The 26,735-nt window shown below is 35.7% G+C and overlaps 1 protein-coding gene across 1 annotated transcript in view; it reads right to left on the minus strand.

Moving 5' to 3' along the window:
* Positions 1–26,735, minus strand: part of LOC149804329 (endoplasmic reticulum membrane-associated RNA degradation protein-like) — a 100,776-nt gene that overhangs the window by 9,522 nt on the left and 64,519 nt on the right. The window contains exons 13-17 of the mRNA XM_089938890.1: positions 22,715–22,807; positions 17,436–17,506; positions 14,781–14,906; positions 10,013–10,109; positions 7,701–7,894 (exon numbers count right to left, since the gene is read on the minus strand). Of these exons, the coding sequence (XP_089795016.1) occupies positions 7,701–7,894; positions 10,013–10,109; positions 14,781–14,906; positions 17,436–17,506; positions 22,715–22,807 (581 nt within the window). The remainder of the gene's footprint in view (positions 1–7,700; positions 7,895–10,012; positions 10,110–14,780; positions 14,907–17,435; positions 17,507–22,714; positions 22,808–26,735) is intronic.

The following is a 26,735-nucleotide window of genomic DNA, read 5'->3' on the forward strand; positions in this document are numbered from 1 at the left end:
CCAGCAAGATTCAGTTAGTGATGCATTTAGTCATAATTCCTCAGCTGGCAGCTTCACACCATTGTGTAGGTTGCAAGATTTATGTAGTCATGTGACTAGAAATGCAAATGGCAAGTACCTGGTCAAATTTCATCAATGCTGTAGTTTTGTCTAATCTGTCAGTGGATTAAAGATATAACAGTTATAATATTCCAGCATTCACAGAAAATATATCATTTTCCTATAGATTACTTGCAGGTGTGACTCAATGTAACATTGTTGATGTTTGCTAGGCCCTCTGGTAAACAGCTACCCAATGTAACATTGTTGATGTTTGCTAGGCCCTCTGGTAAACAGCTACCCAATGTAACATTGTTGATATTTGCTAGGCCTTCTGGTAAACAGCTACCCAATGCAACATTGTTGATGTTTGCTAGGCCCTCTGGTAAACAGCTACCCAATGCCCTCTAGTAAACAGCTACCCAATGTAACATTGTTGATGTTTGCTAGGCCCTCTGGTAAACAGCTACCCAATGCAACACTGATGATGTTTGCTAGGCCCTCCGGTAAACAGCTACCCAATGTAACATTGTTGATGTTTGCTAAGCCCTCTGGTAAACAGCTACCCAATGCAATTGCAAACTCCAACTTTTCTATAGGCAACTGACTCTGACCCAAATGGCTTCCACTGATATGATCTATTCTGCAACCTACGAATGATCTGGTCAGAACTCAATAAATTTAACTTTTGATTAGTTCAGTTCTGACTTATTTTATGTAATTGTTCCTCTCATCAAGTGGTGGTGTATATATTCCCGTATTTTTTTTTGACTTCCATAAATATTTGCAAAAGTCAAGGACAAATATAACATTTCTCCTGACTTTTCCCGATTTTCTGGTAGCATGGGAAACCTGGTCATTAGAATGATGGAACCATCAGAACAGACTGGCAAGTATTTAGAATCTACAGAATGGCAAGTATTTAGGATCTACATATGTTGTATGTAGCTCACTCACTCTGAAGAAAGCATTATCATAAATTGCATGTCTTATATAATAACTACTTCAGTGTGTGTCTGTATAAAATGGAAAATAGTAGCTTGAACTTTGAGGAGTTTGCCAATGGAGAGATTCCACTATAAATATTGTGAATGTGGTCTGGATATGTCAGAATTGGCCTGCAAGTCAGTGATTACCTTGCTGCAGCCAAAATCATCTCTTCCATGAAGTCTGAAATGTGTCTGAGATCATGGAACAGTATGCCTTGATTGTGATTGGAGCTAACTTCTGGTCTTCAAAGAGAAAATAAAAGAAGTTCACCACTGGAGAATGTGTGACTTCACTGATGTGATACCAGTCACTGGAAACACATGATTTTCCCCTGTATGTCATCAAATGGAGACTTTTTAGCTGTTATGATCCCTCATTTTCAACTGCCTGAGTAGAGTGAGGGTAACTCTGACTCATCTCAGTACGTTAGTCACTAATGAGCAGCCACCCACTTCTTACGGCCAGACTCCCTTGCCACCAACTAGTTTGTATTCAAAAGTACCCCTCAAGAATGGCCACCCCTCTAACACGACCAGCATATTAGTACATAAATGTAAAATGTTCCCCTTACAAGCTGCCACTTTTTATTTCAAATGTGTCCATAACCAAAAATTAATTCATATCATGATGTAAGGTAAGTAATCAGATTATCTCTACCATCGATACATGTCTCCCAATGTCGGGTTTCTGTTACTGAAAGAAGTGTTGGCTAAAGTATATGTAACACTAAGATTAATATTATATCATTGTCTATAAAAGACGACATTTACAGGAAATGGGACCAGCAATGTTATGATAGAGTTTTGAGCTTCACAATATGTTGAGTTCTTCTCTTTGATGATACAACCAGACCTAATTGTCAAGGTCATAACAGGGTCTGCATAGCTAAAAGTAGGTTTTGTGGATACACACACATACAGAAATTAACCTTGATCAAATCAGGGTACCAGACAAAGACTGATAAATCACGTGACAATAAATTTATCGATTTGTATATGAAGAAGGCATTTCGTCCACTCTACAAATGTTTTGTCTGCATAATTAAATCGCATACAGTTAGCAACATCCAAATAAGTCATTACCAAACATTAGCATGTCATCATATAAATGGAAACGTATTATTTTAGAAGAAAGTTGGTTATTCTACTCGACGACGTTGGGTGGGGAGGTGAGGGGGGATTTGCCAAACAATTTTATGTAGAAAAGACTCGAAAAAAACAAATTTATGTTGAAAAGACTTAAATAAACGTAATAACCGATAAGGAGATTATTCAGCAGCAGTGGGAACATGGAGCAAATGGAAAGAGAATTATGTATGTACCAAGATTTAAATGACATTTTTGAATGGTTTTGCAATGTGCATGACAAAAATACCCGCTTGCATATCACACTTATGTCAAGAATAGGAACTATTAATGTATATTCAGTTGAAATAAGTCTATTATTATAACAAGAAGAACCGTTTAATAATTAATGTTACTTTTAAATGAAGATATTAAGTGCTTTGAAGTACGTCGCTTTCTTACTACATACATTACATATACTTCTCACAAAATATTTAGTCCCCCTCTGGAAAGACCACCTGTCTAATAAGACCACTTTGCCAGTGTAAAAGAGGTGGCCACATAAGATGGGGATCACTGTATATTAATCATTACTTGAACAAATACAAGTGATACAAGATACAGGAGCCACCAAAGGTAACCAATTCTTGGCCAGAAAGTTGGGTTGGTTAAGATGGAAAATGAATTTTAGTTGCCACTGAATTGAAGGCAACTCATTTCCATACATAATGTGTGAATTTCAATCCTTGCTCATCATAGTGTGAGAAGGAAGATCATCTTTAAAAAGTAAGGTTCTTGAAGGAAACCTCACTCAAACATTCACAAGTTCGTTTCAATAACGACCAAAGAACATCGGAAAGGTTCCACTTAGGCATTAACAAGTGAGAAAATGGTCTTTGAAGTTCATAATACTTGATAAATTCTGAAAGATGAGTCTGCTCTATGGCTTTGAAAGATGGTGACTGAGCAGTCTATTCTTGCTAAAGATAGATGAAAAATTAGCAACTGTGGTCTAAATGGGGATCATCAAACCAATAAGTTGCCGATACACCAATTACAGAATACTGCCTACAACACCAATTACAGAATACTGCCTACTATACCAATTACAGAATACTGCCTACTACACCAATTACAGAATACTATCTACTTGGTGTTGCTACTTGGTCCTGGCTGCGGAACAATGACACTGACATCAGAGTTGGACTTGTGAATTGACCAAATCTGGGGCTGTTGCCCCCACTGATGCACTGTCCTGGAGGGTGACACATTTGGTTGGGCAATGACTTAAGTCTGATGTCCGGTCACCAGTAGATCCAGTCCCAAGAACTAGACTAAAAAGGAGTTGTCTGTTCCAGTAGACCCCATCCAATCCCTGAAAGTATCAGTGGCACTTCCTGGTTCAAGGAAATTGCCAAAAACAATAAGCAACTTCCATCTTTCAATTAGACAACCAGTGAACAGAGCTTGGTGCCCAGTACCCAGTGACAGATGACCGCTGACCAGCATATCACCCATTCTTATGCAAGGCGACCAATGCCTAGGTTTGGTGATTGGTGCCTGGTGACCATTATTCATAGCCCTGTCCAGTGAAGAGAGACCTACCTGTGGAGTCACTATCCAGACTGAGACCCCTCTGACTTAGGCACAGGTGTGCCTGAGCAATATAAAGATGACCATGCTTTCCTTGCTCCGAGAGGGTGGGACTTACCAGAGCAGTCAGAAACTTCCTTGAATTCTCAGGTGTAGGATGTAGACACCTTTAAGTTAGGAACAGGTCTACTCAAGTTATCTAAAGTTTTAGAGGACTGCTTTTTTCTGGTGCTTGAAAGATGAAAGTTGCTTATTGCTTTAGACAATTTCCAGGAACCAGGAAGTGCCACTAATACCTCTAGGGATTGGACAGGGTCTACTGGAAGAAGTGGAACAGTCAGTTCCCTTTTCCCTGCTGCTGTCTGGCCATGAGGCACAGAAAGGCATACCTGCCATATTTCCAGAAAATGTTGGATTTTTTTTAGACTCATGGGGTGTCAGTGGACATCACCAAAATAATCCACATCATCCAGGTGAGAATAACTATTTTTCATATGAACCAACAGAAAATGATTGGAAATTAAAATCTGAATAAAAGAATATAACTTGTATGTTTTCTTCAAAACATTCAAAGAAAGAAATATTTGGTAGACTTAGCATTGTCCAATATCATCACCATACACATATGTGCAATCACTAACATAATCACAACCACACTGAAATTAAATAAAAACAAACATCAAATTTCTGTCACTAAAATCCATTGGATGACAAAATATATGCTTAATTTGATATAATTATTGCTGCTCTCAATAGTTTTTTTTGTGTTCATCTTTATACTCACTTGAGATTCTATGGTACTGTTGTCCAAGCTTCCCTGTTGGATTTTAAGAGTAAATCCTGGTCAAAACTGAGTTGTTCTTGATGGCCATAATACCAGCATTTCAGAACTGTATCTGATGCAGTATGACCATGAGATATGCTTGTCTCTATAGTATGACCATGATATGCTTGCCTCTATAGTATGACCATGAGATATGCTTATTTCTATAGTATGACCATGAGATATGCTTGTCTCTATAGCATGACAATGAGATATGCTTGTCACTATAGTATGACCATGAGATATGCTTATTTCTATAGTATGACCATGATATGCTTGTCTCTATAGTATGACCATGAGATATGCATGTCTCTATAGCATGACAATGAAATATGCTTGTCACTATAGTATGACCATGAGATATGCTTGTCTCTATAGTATGACCATGAGATATGCTTGTCTCTATAGTATGACAATGAAATATGCTTGTCTCTATAGTATGACCATGAGATATGCTTGTCTCTATAGTATGACAATGAAATATGCTTGTCACTATAGTATGACCATGAGATATGCTTATTTATATAGTATGACCATGAGATATGCTTGTCTCTATAGCATGACAATGAGATATGCTTGTCACTATAGTATGACCATGAGATATGCTTGTCTCTATAGTATGACCATGATATGCTTGTCTCTATAGTATGACCATGAGATATGCTTGTCTCTATAGTATGACCATGAGATATGCTTGTCACTGTAGTATGACCATGAGATATGCTTGTCTCTATAGTATGACCATACGACATGCATGTCTCTATAGAAAAATGAACCCACATCACATCAGGGACTGACCATTTAATTGTCGGAGGGGACGGAAAGGGTCTTACCGGTAATATTTTCAAATTTAATGTGGGTAATACAGCAGTAATAAATGCTTCTGTCCAGTTGGATGTTAACACTTTATCAACACAAATCAACTATGCAACATGAGCGTATGCTTATTATTGTCTTTCAATTACTCTAATGCATGGCTAAAATCGTCCTGAAAAGCATGGGTCAATTAACAGTATTTTAACAAGATAATTAATAATAACAAAGAGAACTACCAACTCAGAATGTTCAATTCAGCATGTCAAATACATTACATATAGATGGTGCTCTTATTTTGATGGACATCATACACCCCACAATGTCTTATGTTGACATGCTGTTTGCATCATGTGCAAAGAATTAAATGCTCCCCCTTGCTGGTGTGCTTCATAAATGAGTTTTGATAAATAAATTGGGCTGGGTTTTGCTTGCTTTGCTTATTGCTTCCTGAATTGCACTTTTCGAAAATGAATTACACATAAACACTATTTCAAGAACTGAAATAATCATGCTTTGCATTTTACATATGGAGTAAAAGCCAACTTCAAAGAAACATTGCCAGTCTCCCCAAACTTGCCAACTATCTTTAATACGGAAGACTTATACATTCTCATTCAAGGCAAAGATAAGTAATAACTTTTGTTCCTCAACATGTATCAATCATTTCTTTAATTTACCTTGAACCTAAAATGAATTTTACCTATGAGCAGAGCAGTCTTCAAAGGAATTAATGCACCACCCTAGCCATCGTCAGGCACTTAGTTAGAATAGTCCGCTCTGCCACACCAGTCTTCAAATTAACTAATGCACCACCCTAGCCATTGTCAGGCACTTAGTTCATGAAATGGTTGTCATTTATATACGACTTCTTTGCCGTTTAATTGCCTCTATGACATTTTAAATGGTGGTAGTTTATATACGACTTCTTTGCCCTTTAATTGCCTCTATGACAATTTGCTGCATAAGCAAAGGATAATTTTACATTAGCTCTATGTGGGAGTGTTTACCATTAATACATGCTTTATATCACAGAAATATATGATTTTTTTTTAGGTTACTCAAGATTGTGTTTTTTTAAACATGACCAAGCCAGGTTTGGGAGTAAAAAATTCAGTATTTCTTTGCATGACATGTCATGTTATGGCAGGTGTGTTTTCTCTGCATGACATATGTTATGGCAGGTGTGTTTTCTTTGCATGACATGTCATGTTATGGCAGGTGTGTTTTCTTTGCATGACATGTCATGTTATGGCAGGTATGGAGATGGCATCCATCCATGTGAGTGCACTTAGCTCACACTAAGCAGGTGAGGTGAGTGTCTCAAAAAAACTTTCCATTGGCCATGTCTGCCAACTATATGTGACATGCAAAATGGCTGAAAGAAAAAAATAACAAACAAATGGAACAAATTCATAGATGGTAATATCTACCATAACACTGGTTCCAAATGCAGGGATATAGTTTAGAAGCACTGATCAGAATAATCAAATTGTGGAAAAAGATAAAAGCAACAAGGACTGTGGAGAAAATGTCAAATATAACACACAAATGGATATACTTGAATAAAAAAATATCCTAAAAGACACTAAAAACAGTGAAAATCTACAAGCACCCATAGGCACATATAAACCAAATGGAGTCCAATGAAAAGGACAATATTCCAAGTGAATGAAAAGACCAAGACCTCAGACAGGGATGATAATCACTTCTGGACTTGGGTCACAATTATTACTTCCAGGTCAGTACCCATAAATGTAGTCCCAGTCTATACCCATAAATGTAGTCCCAGTCTATCTTTAAATAATTTTTTCTTCTCATTTTGGTGGTGATGCAAAAGTTTGATTCTGGCATTCTTGGTATTAACAGTGCACAGTGGGTAATGTGGCATTGCTGGAGGAGCCAATTCACTCTGGGCTAGTGCCAAGCAAAGTGGAAGCAATGCAATAATAATGGGTATAGTTATGGTTATCAAAAACAATATTTTCAAAATGACAGCTGTATTTGAGATATTGGGTGTTTGAGAGGCAAAAGTTTATTTTAGGACCAACAAGACAATGGGATGAATGTGTTTTCATGGCAAACCTCCAGTAGTTTAGGAATGGTGATAACAGTCAATGGATAAAGGTGTTTTCATGGCAACCTCCAGTAGTTTAGGAATGGTGATAACAGTCAATGGATGAAGGTGTTTTCATGGCAAACCTCCACTAGTTTAGGAATGGTGATAACAGACAATGGATGAAGGTGTTTTCATGGCAAAGTTTAGGAATGGTGATAACAGACAATGGATAAAATGGCCATAACATTAACTGTTCTTTGATACAACAAGAAGAATTCAAATTTGTTTAGCACCAGTACTTTTTATAACCAAAACTCACCATGAAAGCAGCTTCTTAAGGTTGTCTCTCTGCCTTGACCTCAGCTGTTTCTTCTCAAATTGATCCTGGCGCAATTTGACAGTTTCATGAATTTGTGAAAGAACGGTGTTGAATTCCTGAGATATTTTAAGTAAAAGGCCTATAGCTTCCACTGCTCTTGAAGTAAATGCAGTTTCCTCATCAGTACTGGAAGCCTAGAAAGGAGAGGCATGAACTTCCTCAAAGTTCATCTAATAGTAATTACACTAATCTATAACTAGTAGTAATTACACTAATCTGTAATTAATAGTAATTACACTAATCTTGGCTAATAGTAATGACATTCATCTATAACTAATATTAATTACACTAATCCATAACTAAAATAATTACACTACTCTATAACTAATAGTAATTACACTAATCTATAATGATAATTACACTAATAGACAGCTAATAGCAATTGCACTAATTCATAGCTAATTGTAATTACACTAATCCATGGCTAATAGTAATTACACTAATCCATGGCTAATAGTAATTACACTAATCCATAGCTAATAGTAATTACATTAATTCATGGCTAACACTAATTACACTAATCCATGGCTAATAGTAATTACACTAATCCATGACAAATAGTAATTACAGGACACACGGTACTAATTATACAGAAGAACTGTGAACCAGTCTAGAAATGGGTGAAGAAATAATAGAGTATTTATGGGTTTGGTGGTCCATAATTGGTTAATAATGAAAATTAAAATTTTAGTAAAAATATTTTTTGAGAGCTTATCCTATATATAATTTAAAAAAAATATAGACAAATTTCTACTGATGCAATTTTAGCATTCTTACAGGCTTGACTCAGGAGTACTCAATAATGAAAGTAGCACCTGATTCATTTGGTACAGAATCAATAACATGTGTTTCATGCACATGTATATAAACCAAATGCCGCGGCTCATATGGTGTTCTCCACACATAAGCTTGCACCAAGGTTAGATGTGCATGGAGAATTATAGGTCTCATCATCAGCACCCTAAAAAATTTTAAGTTATTGAATTTTGAATATGATGGTGTTTCCATATGTTTACTATTGGAGTTGAATTAGTACAGTGTGTCCTACAATAATCCATGGCTAACAGTAATTACAATAATCCATGGCTAATAGCAATTACAATAATCTATGGCTAATAGCAATTACACTAATCCATAGCTAATAGTAATTACACTAATCCATAGCTAATAGTAATTACACTAATCCATAGCTAATAGTAATTACAATAATCCATGGCTAATATCAATTACACTAATCCATGGATAGTAGTAATTACACTAATCCATGGCTAATATCAATTACACTAATCCATGGATAGTAGTAATTACACTAATCCATAACATCTTTAAACATCAAAAGTTAAGTGATCAAATTTTGCTTTCTTTCAAAGATATATCCAAAGTGCAGGAATAGTACAGAATACTTGTGCTACTGATCATGAAATTATCATAAGCAAACCATTTTTATGAATTTAGGAAGGCAGTGATGTTTTAAAATATATTCATGTTTTGTATCAACAGAGCTATACAAAATGCACCTTGTCAGAACTGAAAGAATTTCATGTCACAAATAGGTTAAATTTATTGAATTTCAAGGAACTTACTAACTCTTACAAAAATATGTGCATACACTGGTTTTAGTGTCCAAATTTCAGATTTTTTATTTGTCATACAAATTCATTCCTCCAGAAACTGGACTGCACATTTAATGAATTTTACTCAGTATTCAAGATGATCGACAGTGAGTGATGATGAAGAAAAACAAAGTGGAAGATGTAGGTCAGTTACTTTTCTCTTAAATATGGTGATGATGTACTTCTCAGGAATTCAAAAGCCACAGCCAAATCTTCATTGATGCTACTTCACTTGACATTATTTTACTGCCAATTAAATTTTCTCTATTTTTCTTCATGTCCTCATCCAAATCCATAGCATAAGCCAAGGTTGACATATGAGACTAGTCACTTTATTGACATATGAGAATAGTCACTTTATTGACATATGAGACTAGTCACTTTATTGACATATGAGACTAGTCATTTTATTGGCTATGTGATTTTTTTTCATTGCCATATTATGATTCTGAATGTCATCAGAGGGTGACCACTTGCCAATTTGGAATCTGAAGTCACAAATGTGACCTTTTTAAGCACAACTTGCAGCATTGCTTTTGGCACATTAAAAAAAGCAATGAAAAGTAATTGACTGTTGTTCACCCATTGTTTGAACTCACATTAGTGACTTGCTTCTGTAAGAAGGTAAACTCATCTTACCTGAGTGACTGACTTTCCATGTTTATACAGTGTGGATACTCTTTTACTAAGAAGGAAATCCATCACAGGATGGGATTTGGAGAAAGCTGGAAACAAACTAAAGAAATTTTGTTATATATAAATGGCACACAAAAAATGGATATCATAATAACATATGAACTTAACAGAGTACTTTTCTGCTATTAATAAATGCATGTACTAAATTAAAATCACATAGGCACAAATTCCTCCAGTAAGTTACTTTTTATACCATGCCATTGTTGTCAAAGCAGCTCTGTGATATTAAGGATGATCATCTTAACTACATGGGTCAGGTTGGAAAACAATAGATAAATTAAATTATGAAAGAAATACATTTAAAAACTGAATGTGCTTTTTCAATTTATTCCTTTTATATTTCAAGTATTATTCTTTCCTGGAAGGCTGGGAAACGGGACGTCACACCTCATGATATTCTCTCCATATCAAAGGTCAAAATTCTTTCTTTCGTAAGGCTGTCCTGACCAAAGCCATGTATGACCGAGAAGACAGTCTGGGCAGGGGTTGAACACCTATGACCATGGTTGTTTGAGACATTTATCTTGCATATCTGACCCTTCAACTTCTGTATTATTTTTGATACTATGACCATGGGTGGGCAGGCAAAGGTCCACAACCCTCCAACTGATTGACTGTGCATCTGTTTATGAAGTTTCTAGGTCCAGAACTGAGACATGAAGGTGGGCAAAAAGGTTGATTATCAGACACCCCCAATGTGCACAAATCCAATGATAGACTGATGGAATGACCATTCCCTATGAATGATTTGATCCTACCAGGAAAATGTCGGCCAGGACACTGAGACTGCCAGGGATGTGCCTGATTTGTATGTTGATAAGGAGTTGGTTGTACCAACACAGAAAATGCCAAACCAGAACATACAGGTCAAATGATTTGGTGCCCAACTGCTTGAGGAGTTTATCAATGGTCCACAAATTAAAGGCATTGATGATAGCCTTCATTTTAAGAAGCTTGATGTGGAGAGGCAGTTCCCTTGGCCCCCACATGTTGCTAGCCATAATGAAGCCCAAGAATCAGGTGGGTTCCCAAACTGTTCATACTGTCACTTCCGATTGGGGCTGTTGCAGAGGAATTCCTGTCATGAGGAAGTCCATAACCAATCAGCACTTTGTAATTCCAATGATAATCCAAACAAATGATTCCTCTCAAATTATATCTAAACACAACATTAAATACATCTGCATATAGACTTTTAAAAAAGAACATAGGAAATAAGAACAAATTATTTGTTCAACTCTTCATCTCTATATGGGGGCACTCACCAGTTATCATGTACTTTTGAGAGAGTAACGTATGTAAGGTGAAGTTCTTTGCATTTAAAACATGCACAGTGGAGAGAATGTTGGCAGACCTCTATGCTACTTTAATGTAATGTAGCTGACATTTCTTTAGATATTGTACTTTTGGAAACTGTTAATGATCTTAGCACACTGATAACTAAAATGACTGCTCCCTTGTGCTCCAAAAAATCAGCCTGAATTTGTCTAAAGTACACTATCCATTGCAGCTATTAAAATGCAAAAATGAATTTTGCCACACTAGACAATACCAGCTTCTGAAAGTGCAATGAATGAATTACCATATATATAAAACGTAAAAAAAAGTTATCAGCTCTTTTTTTTTATAATTTACCTCTGAAGTTCAGGAAGTGAAAATGACTAAGTGGAGCTAGCACTTTTTTGAAAGGTGCACATCTGGAGTAAGAATAAGCTGTATACTCTATAACCCATAATACACCTTTCAATCATACAACAAAATAAAGGGAATTAAAGGTTCTTTGAATAATACCTAAGATATACAAGGTCTTTTTTAAATAGCCAGTATAAACAGTGAGGAAAGCCAGGGAAATTCTTTTTCTTTAAAATTCTAACCCTATGCAAAATACGAAACTGTAGAGTGCCACCTTAACACAAATATAAAAATGTATGCAATTATTTTTCTTATTTTCATGTGTGTGTGTGATTTAGATTTTTAACATAGCTTTAACAATTTTTCAGTCATATCGCTACGATGTCTGCAGTGTAACAGTTTATAGTGATGTCCAGCACTGGGGCATCATGCCACAGACATGTAGCATGATGTCCCACCCAGTCACATTATCCTGACACCAGGCCGACCAGTCCTAACACTAACCTTTTAATATTTCACAATACCTCATGTTGCAACAGAACTCACCTGACTTAACCATCCAATGGGAAATTACCTCAAACTTGTAAACAGGTATATTATTTAGACTGATTTTAAAACTTCTTAACACCTATTTATAGTGATTGCAATCTACAGTTATGCACCAAAAAATAAAGACACAATATAGACACATATATATATATATATATATATATAGCAGGAAACACATTCATGTCTAGTTTGTAAACATGAAGAACAGACAAGTGGATCACCACTAAATTATTATCCAGAGATGGGAGTTGAGTATGGAAGGTTTCAGTCTGTTTTGTACCACTGTAATAAAGTAGCTTGTACTTGACTTTCATTAAAGAAAGCCTCTGGCATTCCCCTGATCACCGATTCTTTCAGAGAGATAGTCACTAATTTCTCTGATCTTCACTGACTGGGAAAACAGCTGGAAGGACAGCATTTCTTCTTTATCATCAATGTATATTGAAGCTTTTACATTATAGTCATGCGCTGTGGGGTGGAGGGCATTCTTAAGTCAACAACACCTCATACATCTCTTCAACGAATCAGTAAGCTGGCTAAGCTGGATGAATTTGTTATACTGGTACAGATGGCTGGTTTGCCAGCCAGCACAGACCTCATGGTGCCTGTACTGTCCATGCCATGGGAAGGATGGATCTATCACAAAAATCAAATTAGGTATGTCTAGCAACCGACCTGGCATAATGAAGAGATCTATCACCAAAATCCCACAGCAGTAGAGAGATGAAACCATAGGCATGGCTAGATGGATGTAACTATTAGTAAGATTCCCAGAAAGACAGCCAGGATACCATAGTACAAAATATATCCAATAGATCTACAAAAAAAACAAGCATCTGGATTTACAGGCACAAAGGCCATGCTTAGATGTGGTTTATTTTTACACCCACTTGGCCGCTTGAAATTGGGGGGCAGGACACTCCCCAATTTGAAAGAATTACCTGAACATAAGAGAGGAATACAGGCAATTTGCCCAAAATTTATTAACCGCATTGTGATCTCTGCACCAGTCAATGTATCTGTAATTCAAAGGATATTAAATACATAGCTGTGATTGCAAATCCTTATTGTTTTGCTTCCACAGATGTAATAGTAGCTGATGGTTGTATGTGTATTGGAGGGGGGTCGTACTTTGGAGGGGAGAGGGGAGTCATCAACATTCACCACAAGGCTTGTAAGTGTCTTTGGATTAATAGTTAATATGTTTGTGTTATCTTTGCGACATTTTCAATTCTGACCTCACCAAGACAGCATTCTAAACATCCTTGGACCATATTGCATGCACACTACAAGTATGAAATACATTTAGTGAGGCAGGACATGTACATGCCTTCCCTGGGTTTGAATTATTTGCGTTTATTGCACTACATTGATATATTTCACTAAAACACCACCATGGTACAAAAAATGGGTAAATTAATTCTGCAGCTTGTTCAATAACTCACTCAAAGAACACCCATTAAAAACTGTGTGAGTGAACAACAGGCAGTGCATGCTAAAATGTAAAGCACTGCATGCATGAACAATAGCATGTTTTTCCTCTCTGTCTACAAAGACAAAATCTGAGAATTCACAAAAATGTTGGCAAAAATTGTAACAATTGTAAACCTCCTATAAAGGAATGGTTAAAACAATATAAATCCAAATTCCTGGCTAGCTGGCTAAAATTTACATTCATATTGGCATGGATATACAGAAGGTGTCTTGTACCATATGACTGTATGACAGCAAAACTTAAAAACCAGTGACACCTGGTGGCAGCAGGTGGAGATAATGGGCAACTGTGATTGCATTCTTTCTATATGATATAAATACAAATGATAATTTTTTGTCCTTTTAGTAGGGCTGGATTTTTTTGAGGTAGCTAGCTAATATCACTGACATTAATGTGATTGGGGTACATATTCAAAGGAGAAATTAAGCACTAAAAACACTGACCACTTGTCAATAGGTAATGCTGTTAATGCAAGCTATGATAGATCACTGGTCACTACTGACCACACGACTACTTAATACTGATGGTAGCTCATTAAAATTACAGTGATCACAATAAGCGTGATTGACAAATTAGCTGAATCACTAAATAATGCATCTTCTACCCTGCTTGTGTCACAGAAAACACAGTAATCTTAAAAAATACATTGGACAACTCTCAAAGGTAGAGAAAACTGTACATAAACAAAAATTACAAAAATTAATATATGCAATACATATTTTATAAACTACCATGTTTATCTATGGTTCAAGCCCAATGGAACAGTTCATTCTGAAAAGAACTGACACAAACCTTAGAAGGCTGGAATGGAATATTGTATCTGTGTGTATTAATTAGTGTCAATATAAGTGAAATTAAGCTGATGTGGTTTCCTTGAGGACAAATTAATAAAACTCTACAATGTCACTTATGGAGGTATACAGTGTCTTCATGTTCTTGTAGCAAAGGTAAATGTGCTTGAATTTCCAATTATACAATAAGAAATTAATTAAACTTTTTAGATGAAAACAAACTTCCCAGAACTGACTGACTCACTCTGTTAAAACTTCTTCTTTCTTCAACCCAAAGGACCAATGTTGGAGAATTACGTCTACAATTTCTTCAATAGTTTTGTTGAGTCCTATATCATCGTCAGTCTTGGAGAAGCAAATTGAAGGATCTCTGCACAAAAAATACTAATTACAAAATAATACAGCAGAAAAAGCAATAAATTTCATCTTTTGGGGTGTTTAGAGAAAATTTAAATTCTTAATATTTAGTCTGAATTTATAAGGTGTTTTCATGAATAACAGAAGTTGTAATTGGAAATGGCAAACACAAGTCATAACACTTGGAACGGAATGCTTTGGGATTTCCATGAAAGTAAATTTCAGTTTTAGAGCTTTGTTTATATTAAATGCTACGACTAAACCGCACAAAAACACACTTCATTATAACATGAATTCTGATGTAGCATGACCATGGCAAGACTATAAATTTTACAGTAACTTAATCCGATTCTTTTAAGTACTACAAAATTTTGGTCCCAAAATAAACACAAATTTTATTTAATAATTTGGCAATACGTGTTTTATTCTTGAAGAATTATTTTTTTATCTTACCACTGCTTCTTGATCTTTTCTGAATCTGTTATCTCATTAATTTCTGATTATTAATCTAATTATTACTGGACCATCAAAAATAAAGACACTGATTTCTCTCTCTCTTCAATCCATCCTGTGTACAAATGTAGCTCAATCTGGGGTAAACACAGACAACAGTCAGCTCAGTGATCTGGCTTATACAACCAAGCATCAAATAGTGCTGTTGTCTAATGAAACTCCTCACCCAAATTAGAAAATTACTTTACCTAATTTTAACTGACAACCACTACCTGCTCAATCAACCCTCATACACATCCGCAAAAAAATTATAATCGCCAAAATTATCAAGAGTAGTTTCGGACATTGCTGTTAACAAGCTAGGGTGCAGAGGTTTATTATTATTATCAAAGAAACCACTCCTGTTTTTTATCAGCTCTTGTGCAAAGTCAGTTACAAACAGTTTTAATGAATATTTGTCACTTTATCCTGTCCTTTACAGAACAGTGACTCAAATGTTTTTATGGAGATCACACTTATCAATGAAATCGATTGGTTTACTTCCAAACATTGGGCAGTTAAATATGTATGTTGATTGTTCATCTCAAATTATGAGGCCATAATCCTTGACCTCCTGTATCAAATTTCAGTTAAAGTGCTTTTCAAGCCAAATTACAAGTTTGTTTTTACAAACTTCCAATATCAGATTCATGCACTTTATTGTCAATCAAAGTTAGTACCTTTTGACATATCCAGCAAATATATTTTTTTCACAAGCTTGAAAAATTCATGTACAAGTTTCATTTTTCAAACCAATGCATGATATACTTTTAATAGTGGTATGCAATTACCTAAAAAATCCTTTCAGCCATTTGACATGCTTTGGTATGAAATTAAACTGGAAAGTGGACATTATCATTTGTGAACATAAATAAACAATCTTTTTCAAAATAACTGGTATGTAGGACTTGAAAACTGTGCTTATGGGTGGCAGGTCCGGGACCTGTCACCCTCTGAGGAAGCCAGGTCCGACATGCATATGAACATACACTAGTTGCTGAGCTGTTCTGAGTAACTTTAAATTCAGTACAAAAGCATAGTTATATCTATGAACTTTAATTAATGAAACAAAGTTGTTATTTTTAAACAATGCAGTTTCTTTTCTTACTGATCTTAATAAAGTGTCCAATAGTTGGTCTCTGAAAGCAACATTTTTCCTGATCATATTCAACCCACCGCCAATTTGTTTCCAGTGTTCTTTAAATGTGTGAAATGTTCATCATATTTTGCATCCTGCTTTGACTTATTCCTTTTCACTGGGGGGTGGGGCATTTTCTTCATTTTGGGGTTCCTGCAGCTTTGCCCAAGGATTAGAAATCAAGGTTACATAAACTCATGACTCATACTGATCACTGAACCATGTGTTACAGGTCAGTTCATGTTGTAGTCAGTGGCTAATTCAACCAGTCATGCAAGACATTTTTTTCAGCCAGCCATTTCTTCAAGACATCTCAGTCTCACTCAACAAGGCCTCAAGCAGATGGCTCTGGAATTGTCCAATTAATAAGGTAAAGCTTCTTTGAATGAGAGTAGACTTTAGGTCTTGGGACTTTGAGACTTAAGTGGAAGGGTACTCAAGTTTACAGGTAAAATAGCACTGGCTTACACACTTTACTATACATGTTATATCAGCCTGACTATCACATACACAGCGAAGTGTTCCAAGGCTTTGAGTAACATTGCTTGCATGTAATTTACATATATATTTGTTGACATTTTACACTTTGTTTACGAAATAATTCTGAGACTGCCAAGGAATACTTTTAATTTCCACTTTTTGGAAAAGTGGGAGGTCAAACAGACTTCTGACAAGTTTACTTCTTGGGTACAGCTGGGAAAATTGCAGGTCCCAGACCTTGGACAAAAGCTATTTTCAAGCCATGACATGTAGGGTGATTCTGTTCAAACAACCAACCTGTATTTTTTTTTTTTATCCTTGGAAGTCCTAGTCTTTTTATTTTATGCATGCATACAGAAAAACATACATCTTTCTAAGTCAATTTTGTTGTAACCCATTTAACTAAGTCAAAAATAAATAATTCCCACAGACCTCAATTCAAACTCAGGTGTTAACTTGACAGCATCATTCAATTCTGAAGTTAAATCATGCAGATGATGGATCTGAAATAAAAATGTACATCTAAATAATTTTTCCCAATGAAATAACTACAGTAATGCCTGGATACTATTTGCATCTGGTGTACGATTACATCATGGCCTCAAGGTATCTCTATATTCCTTCTAATGACCTGCGACAAAAACGTCTAATAAGTTTGATGTACAGTGGCATCCCTCATGAACAGCCTTCCCTAACCAGTGGCCACCCACTTTTTACGGCCAGAATCCCACAGCACCGACAAGCTTGTGTTCAAAAGTACCCCTCATGAAAATCCACCCCTCTAATGCAACCAGCAGCCAACATATTAGTACAAAAATGTAATATTTACCCCTCTAATGCAAAAAGCAGCCAACATATAAGTACAAAAATGTAATATTTACCCCTCTAATGCAACCAGCAGCCAACATATTAGTACAAAAATGTAATATTTACCCCTCTAATGCAACCAGCGGCCAACATATTAGTATAAAATGTAATATTTACCCCTCTAATGAACCAGCAGCCAAGATATTAGTACAAAAATGTAATATTTACCCCTCTAATGGAACCAGCAGCCAACATATTTGTATAAAAATGTAATATTTACCCCTCTAATGCAAAAAGCAGCCAAGATATTAGTACAAAAATGTAATATTTACCCCTCTAATGCAACCAGCAGCCAACATATTAGTACAAAAATGTAATATTTACCCCTCTAATGCAACCAGCAGCCAACATATTAGTACAAAAATGTAATATTTACCCCTCTAATGCAACCAGCAGCCAACATATTAGTACAAAAATGTAATATTTACCCCTCTAATGCAACCAGCAGCCAACATATTAGTACAAAAATGTAATATTTACCCCTCTAATGCAACCAGCAGCCAACATATTAGTACAAAAATGTAATATTTACCCCTCTAATGCAACCAGCAGCCAACATATTAGTACAAAAACGTAATATTTACCCTTCCAAGGCAGCTACATTTTATTATCAACATGTGTCCAAAACCAATATTTAATTCATATGGTACAGTAAGTAACCTGATTATCTTTCCCGATGTCAGGATTTCGTTAATGAATGGAGTGTTGGCTAAAGTACATGTACCATTAAGGTTAGTATTATATCATTAACGCCAACATTTACAGGAAATAGGGTCAGCAATGTTTTGATAGAGTTTTGGGCTCCAAGCAGCAGATGAGTATTTTTATTTGATGATTATGACCGGACATTGTAGTTATAGGGTTTAACACCATTTTTCAGTGCAAGAAAGGCTATACAATGAAAACCAGTATACCGGTAAATGATGGATGAAGAAACTTGGAAAACCCCGGAAAGAACCACCGACCTACGAGAAGCTATCGTCAAGCTTTCTTACATACTCACACTGACCGAGCAGGAGACTCAAACATACGCAAACTAAGGTGAGATGGCAGTGATCTGTAATGGTGAGCGCCTTAGACCAGTTGGCCATACAGGCTTATGACCAGACGTAATTGTCAAGATCATAACATGGCCAGCATAGGTTAAATATCGATATTGTACATTAACACAAAGACAAATTAACCTTGAGCGAAACGTGGTACCAGACAAAGACTGAAAAAATCATGTGAAAGTACATGTGTCATGTATAAACAAGCATTTCATTGCTACAAAAGTTTCGTCTGATAATTAAACTGCACTACTGTACAAATAGCAACATAGGAAAAAATCATTAAAAAACTTCAAAATGCCATCATGTAAATGGAGAAGTAACACATTAGAAGAATAATTAATATTTATTCGACTTGATGACAATTGGGAGAGTTCAAGAGCTCTTGCTAAATAACTATGTTAGGTAGATTTAAAAAACATCACAGATAAGAAGAATATTCTGCAGCAAATGGAAATGGGAAAATTGAGTGAATGGAAATGGGAAAATTGAGTGAATGGGAATGGGAAAATTCAGTGAATGGAAATGGGAAAATTGAGTGAATGGAAATGGGAAAATTGAGTGAATGGAAAAGATAATTACTCTCATTGCTAAGCAATGTATGTACCAAGATTTAAATAACATTTTTTAACAGTTTTGCAATGCACAGGTCAACAACACCCCACTCTCATTTCACGCCTAAGAATAAGAATTATTAATTAATATTACCTTGAAATAAGTTTGCTTTAAGACAAGAAGTATATTTTTTTTAAATAAGTTTGCTTTAAGACAAGAAGTATATTTTAACAATTAATTCTGCTTTTGAATGAAGATATTAAAAACTTTAAGTTATTTGTAGCTTTCTTACTATATACACATACATATACATAAACATACTTCTCACAAAAATGTCAGTCCCCCTCTAGAAAGGCCACTCATTTTATATGGCCACTTTCCCAGTGCAGAAGGGGTAACTGTATAAGAGGGAGACCACTGTATTCATAATAGTGTGTGTGTGTGTGTGTGTGTCTGTGTGTGTGTGTGTGTGTCTCTGTGTGTATGTATGTGTGTGTGTGTGTGTGTATGTGCATGTGTCTGTGTGTGTATGTTTGTGTCTGTGTGTTCATATAGGCAAAAAAATATTTCACAGAACCTTAGATATCATTTAACGACAAGTTTTACATAATGAATTTGTTTCTAATTTTAAAAAAATTGAAAACATTTATTCTACATGAAATTAATTCTTGTTCTTTTATTTGAAAACATTTATTCTACATGAGATTAATTCTTGTTCTTAGACATATTATGTCTGCTATCTATGAAAATATCTTTTTCTATATTAGTGTGAAATTGAGAAATTAAATTAATGTTCCTCATCAAGCTGTTTCATGTAAGATTCATTTCACACTCAAACCAAATGTTCAGATGGAAGCATCATTTCAAACTCAAACTAAAATCTCTAGACGCAAACATAATTTCACACTAAAACCAATATCTTTAGATGGAATTATCATTTCAAACTCAAACCAAAATATTTTGATACAATATTCATTTCAAGCTCAAACCAAAATCTTTTGTTGGGAACATCATTTCAAACTCAAACCAAAATCTTTTCATTCAAGCATCATTTCAGGTTAAAACGAAACAAGCAACTTCAGTGAGTTTGTTTCCTGCCTAACATCATCAAGTCAAATGTTCACAATAATGAAATCTGAAAATGACCTCTAAGAACATACTGTTAAGTTGCTGGGCAGGCATGGAAAGAACCTAGTTTCATTGTCATATCTCAAATGGCATTTGAAGAACAGTGCAGAAAAGGGGACAACAAATTTATCAGTGGCTTTCACCTTGAAGATAGCACCTCGACTGTAATATACGATACATGAAATGCCATGAAACTGAGGTGCATAAGTGTACCATGTTCCATAAGGGGCCATCCATTTAGCAAAAATCTGGCAAAGCTTGACCCTCCCCCCTCCCTGTACACATGCATACTTTTTACCCCCCCTACCTGCGTATGTACGCTTGATGCCCACCCTCACCCCTGAATTCTAGAGAACGGCCTGTATTTAATCCATGCAGAAACAATCAAGGATTAATAATATTAACGTGTTTAATCAAACAGATTGTCCACCGACATTGAGTGTCTGACTGCATCAAAGAAATAAACTGGGTAACCTTAAAAAGTTTGTCTAGTGTCAGCTAAAATTGAAATGCTGACTGAACAGTCAAACAGGTTATGTATTAGACAAATTATTATCGGGGTTTCACCACCCCACCCACCGTTTCCTATGCATATGTACATTATCAGTAGACCCCCCCATATTCAAGCATATGTATTTGGGTTAACTCCCCCTCCCTACATGCGTACGTGCTAAATGGATGGCTCCTAACTGGGCCTAAGAAAGCTTTTAGGATATAATTCAAAAGCAAGAAAGCTTGGAAAACTAACCTTCATGTTGAGACTTATAATGTGCAATGCATCTATGTGTAAGTACATAAAGCTTATGTGAAACAGTTGTAAAAACTTGAACACAGGACAAATGTGACTGAGATGTCAGACATTGACCTGTGACCAAGACCTATAAGACATGACCCAATCAACACCTTTTAGTGATGACACATAGTTACACCAAGTTTCATCCCATCATCTCAAAAGGTTCCTTTATTTTAGAGCTGGAAAAAAATGACACTGATACTGCTCTTGATGATAAGAATCCAAATCTGTCACACAATGACAGTTGCAACCCCTATACAAAACATCAAACAAATCTGTCACACAATGATGACCTATACACACCAAGTGTCACACAATGATGGCCTATACACACCAAGTTGCAACCCCATTACAAAATATAAAACAAATTTGTCACACAATGATGACCTATACACACCAAGTTGCAACCCCTATACAAAATATAAAACAAATCTGTCACACAATGATAACTATACACACCAAGTTGCAACCTCTATACAAAATATAAAACAAATCTGTCACACAATGATGACCTATACACACCAAGTGTCACACAATGATGACCTAGACACACCAAGTTGCAACCCCATTACAAAATATAAAACAAATCTGTCACACAATGATGACCTATACACACCAAGTTGCAACCCCTATACAAAATATAAAACAAATCTGTCACAACGATAACCTATACACACCAAGTTGCAACCCCTATACAAAATATAAAACAAATCTGTCACACAATGATGACCTATACACACCAAGTTGCAACCCCTAATCTCAAACAGTAGGTATATGTCTACCAAGTTCATCCAGGAATCTGAAATCTTAACGTTGTAAAGTTATAGAACAGAAATGAAAAGTGTGACAGATGTACAGACAGACTGAAATCTTAATGTTTTAAAATTAAAGAAAAAAATGAAAATTGTGACATATGTACAGACAGACTGAAATCTTAATGTTTTAAAATAATAATAAAAAATGAAAATTGTGACAGATGTACAGACAGACTGAAATGCAGATCTCAATAGGCTGGGGGACCTTTTCCCCATAAAACTGCAGCATAGCCTCTCAAGCAGCTCACTCAAACACCTTCTTAAAGATTCTCCATTAGTTTTCTCCCTAACATAATCACTTGCGGAAAAACTGAACCTGTACATACATGCATTCAATCATTAATTTTTTCATTATAAAAAATGTCATGATTCATTAAATTATTTTCTCAAATGAAAAGTCTCCAAGTTTATCAAATCACCATGAAAACTAATGAAATAATGCACATCTCATACATCTGTAATTTAGAAAATGGTTTAAATGAAAAATAAAAAGAAACAAACTACCTGTTCCTTTATTAACGCTATCCTGTGAAACTGGGATTCATAATCAAGAATGTTAATCCGCATCTTATGGAGACAATGCTGGTACTCCAGGTCCTGAAAACAATAAACTATTATATTACAATAATTAAAGAACATTATATATCAAAGGTCTTAATAAGGCTGATAATCTAAATACACCTTTTTTAAGTCAAATTTGTGCGAACAATATTTTCCTATAATGAAACCAGTGCAACTTTCAGCATCTACCTTTTCCTTTACCAAGGGTAATTTTATTAAACATGCTAATGTTTGGATCAATATATTTACAAAATGTATTCATTGTATCACTTTTGCTAATATTTACAGGCAAACATCATACAGCATCTGTAAAGAAATTAAGATTTTGTCATTTGTTCTTGTCTTGAAAGTCCCATGCACAAGATTGGGTCAAAAGTAAGAAGCCAATTACATTCACATCATGGGAGAAAAACTAATGTCGTTTCATCTTTTGAAAATATATGAAAGAAAATTACACTTACACATCTAATATTGAGTAACTTATTTCTCAGCTAATGATCGCTTACAACTGAGTCCCAAATATCAAGAACAAGACTAAAGTGAACAGACATAAATTGGATTTCATGCAGGAGGAAATGCTGAGAATCCTACCCTCTACCTGTGTGACTCAGCAGGAGCATGATTGTGCTATTAAAAGAATGAGCTTCTCCTATGTTAGTTAAGCACAACAAGAAATAATTTGTTCAGACAAATGTGCTAGAGATCCTTATGAGATTCCAAACTTGATTATCGTCTCACCATAACAAATCTCCCTGGTGAATCAAATAAATATGGCCAACTCATGTCTGGGTCAAAGGTTGTGCTTTCATGAATGGGGTGTGGTCACTGTCTGTGCAGCTACCACCAATCCAAGATTCAGTTCTCTCTTTAGCAAGGCCATGTCATTCAAATGGAAACTAGAAAATGCAGACTGAGTGTGCCCAGTCGGCTGACTCTGTTATGTCTCAAATTGAGACATTACAGTGAAGGCCTGGCTCAAGGAAGTCTTTCCTCTTTCATGAGCTGAAATCTTCATTAGTGTACCTGATCCTGTGAGAGTTCAGAGTAGAATGATTCAATAACTCCACTTAGCCAAGTGGCCAGTGCTTCTGGGGTTATGTCTTGTATCCCTGCCTTCAGCAGTAGGAACAGACTTCTTTAGTTGATGTGGATACTGGTAAGATCAGAGGGTATTACGGGGTCATGCATTATTGCTTCTCGTGACAACTCAATCAAGGAAAGGGATCAAATAGTTATTGTTGGTTGACTAGTGAGGCCGAGCTGTTCTTAGGAAGGAACCAGGTTGTGTCATTCAAACGAATGAAATGTCAGAACAGAACTGCATTGTACTTTGGATCTATGGATACTGTATGTAGGTCACTAACTCTACATGTTGAAGTCAGAGTCCTAATAAATTCAAGTCATATATGACACCTGCTTCAGTGTGCGCGCATGCGTGCGTGCGTGTGTGTGTGTGTGTGTGTGTTGGGAAGACAGTTGGTCAAACTTAGATGAGTCAAGCCCAAGATGAGTTTGGCCATGTCAAGCAGAGATCCCATTTTTAATGGTGTTAGTGACCATGTCTCGATATATTAGAACTGAACTGTAAATTGGAGATGACCTTGTTGCAGCCAAAATCATCTCTTCCATGAAGTTAGAACATGGCTGATAGGGGAACACTTCTTGTCTTCAAAGAGGAGGAGAAAGAAGTTTGCCATTGAGGAATGAGTGCTGAGAGTGGTATGATTTCCTTGATGTGATACCAGTCACTGACAACATGATTTCCTCTTGGATGTCCGCAAAGTTGAAAATCTTTACTTGTCGCAATCCTCTCCTGCATTGAAGCTCCAAACTCCTTTTCAATCAAGACATCCCTGAAATGAGCCAGGAGTGAAGGAGGAGTTTGCTTGGAGACATGTGGATTACTCTCAAACTTGAATGGAGTGGAAGTTACTATGACTAGTCTGTTTGCTAAATCGAGCAAATGGTTGATCCAGTGTTTAGTGGGTCAATCAGAACTATTGCAGCCTGAGCCTCTCATTTCTTAAATGATTTCAGAATCACAACTGACGGAGGGAAAGTGTATGTTACAATAACACCCAGGTGATTAAAAGTACATGTAGAGCCCATACTTCCAGTCATGGAAAAATGAAGAAGAAAAGTCAAGGATTGGATGGCCCCAAAAGGAAAAATATCTGAAATAACTGGAATATAAAATGTTCTGCCTTTCATATATTTTTTTTAAAGTGTTTCACAAATTAACAAAAAGCAAGAAATTAGTGGGGGACACAAAAATTCATGAGCAAAAGGACTGATTATGTACTTGTCTTGTTCATTGCAATTTTTGACAATCATTGACAGTCATTGCAGGACCTGACTTTGGATTCTAATGTATCTGTCAGTGTTCATGTTTCTCTGTCAAATACATCAACTGATCATATTGTGTTTGGATAATGTTAGAGATAGCAAATAATGTTATTTGCTATCTCTAATGTAGTCCTCCCAGAAAGACGAGAAAATATTTCTCTCTCTCTATTAATTATGTAGACAAAGGGAAGCAACTCTTACAGGTTAACTCCAATTTCTACCAATTCTGTGGCTGCCATTATACCTGGTTTAAACCAGTTTTTACTTTAGCACATTTTTATATGAAAAAATTTCCCAACTTTATATTTACAAAGGAAGTTTAAGATGCACTTTGACTTACTGCATATACAGTAACCAGTATTTCACTAATATATTTCAAGTTCCAAAACTAAATCTATCCAGTATAAATATATTTTAAGTTCCAAAATTAAATCTATCCAGTATAAATGGGTATGCAATGAAATCATCTATGTCTGACAGTTCAAAGACTTCACCTATATATATATATAAATTGTAACAACTTGAGCTTGACGTTTTTATCAAAAATTAACATAGCAGATTTCTATTTGTGAAATTTTTAAAAAATAAATGTTCAAAGGAGGTATAAAAAGTTGTTGTAACAAAGAGAACATTTATATATCTAATTATTTAATCAACCAGAAATGAGCTTGTTGTTGTTGTTGTTGTTGTTTTAGGGTTTAATGCCATTTTTCAGCACACGATAGGCTATGCATGGTGGCCAGTATTAATGATGGAGGAAGAACCCAGGAAAACCCAGGAAGAACCACCGACCCACGAGAAGCTACTGGCAAGCTTTCTCACATACCCACATTGGCCGAATCCTAGACTCGAACCCACGCAGACAGAGGTGAGATGGCAGTGATCCGTAATGGAGAGCACTTTAGACCACTCAGCCACTCAGGACCCCCCAGAAATGTGCTGTTTTGGGTTCAAGATTTACCACGGTTTCAGTTTTAGTGTCATCCACCCATACTTCATACATTTTTTCTCAATCTATTTATTTTTTTTAATTTTTTTTTCTTCAGAAAATTATACTTCAGAATTTTCAACAGACCATATTATTTAATGCCACTGTTCCATTTTTAAAAATTAATTATTAGCTAACACTAAATATACCTACTATCTTGAAAATACATAACACTTAACAGGCATCTCTGGTAAAGTCTAATGGTAAAATTTTATTTGGCCAGGTCCTCAATCAAAGATAGCTGTTGTCTTTTTTCTGTTAAATTCGGGCCTAGGCTACACATACTTTGTTATAAGGCCAAAATGTGCTGACACATTGCCAGACAGTATAATAAAAAAAGCCACAAGGTATGAGGGACAGATGAAAGGGCAACTCTTTTATTATGAAGTTTGGATAAGACAGTGATTTGCTCTCACACCTCGTTTGTCTTGTATTTCTGGCTACACAGTGTTTGAACAACTGGGAAAACACATAATGACCAAATAAATACACAGGATAATTATGGGCACCTTACAGTCAAAGTCTGAAATATGAATATAAAAAATGATCTCTTTTGTAATTATTGTTGCTACAGGAATTTGTGCATAGCAGACACACTTGCATATTGACATGCTAATTAATTCCCATCTA

This window comes from Sinohyriopsis cumingii, chromosome 2 (genome assembly GCF_028554795.1).
Source record: "Sinohyriopsis cumingii isolate HCF-2022 chromosome 2, ASM2855479v2, whole genome shotgun sequence".
NCBI lineage: Eukaryota > Metazoa > Mollusca > Bivalvia > Unionida > Unionidae > Sinohyriopsis > Sinohyriopsis cumingii.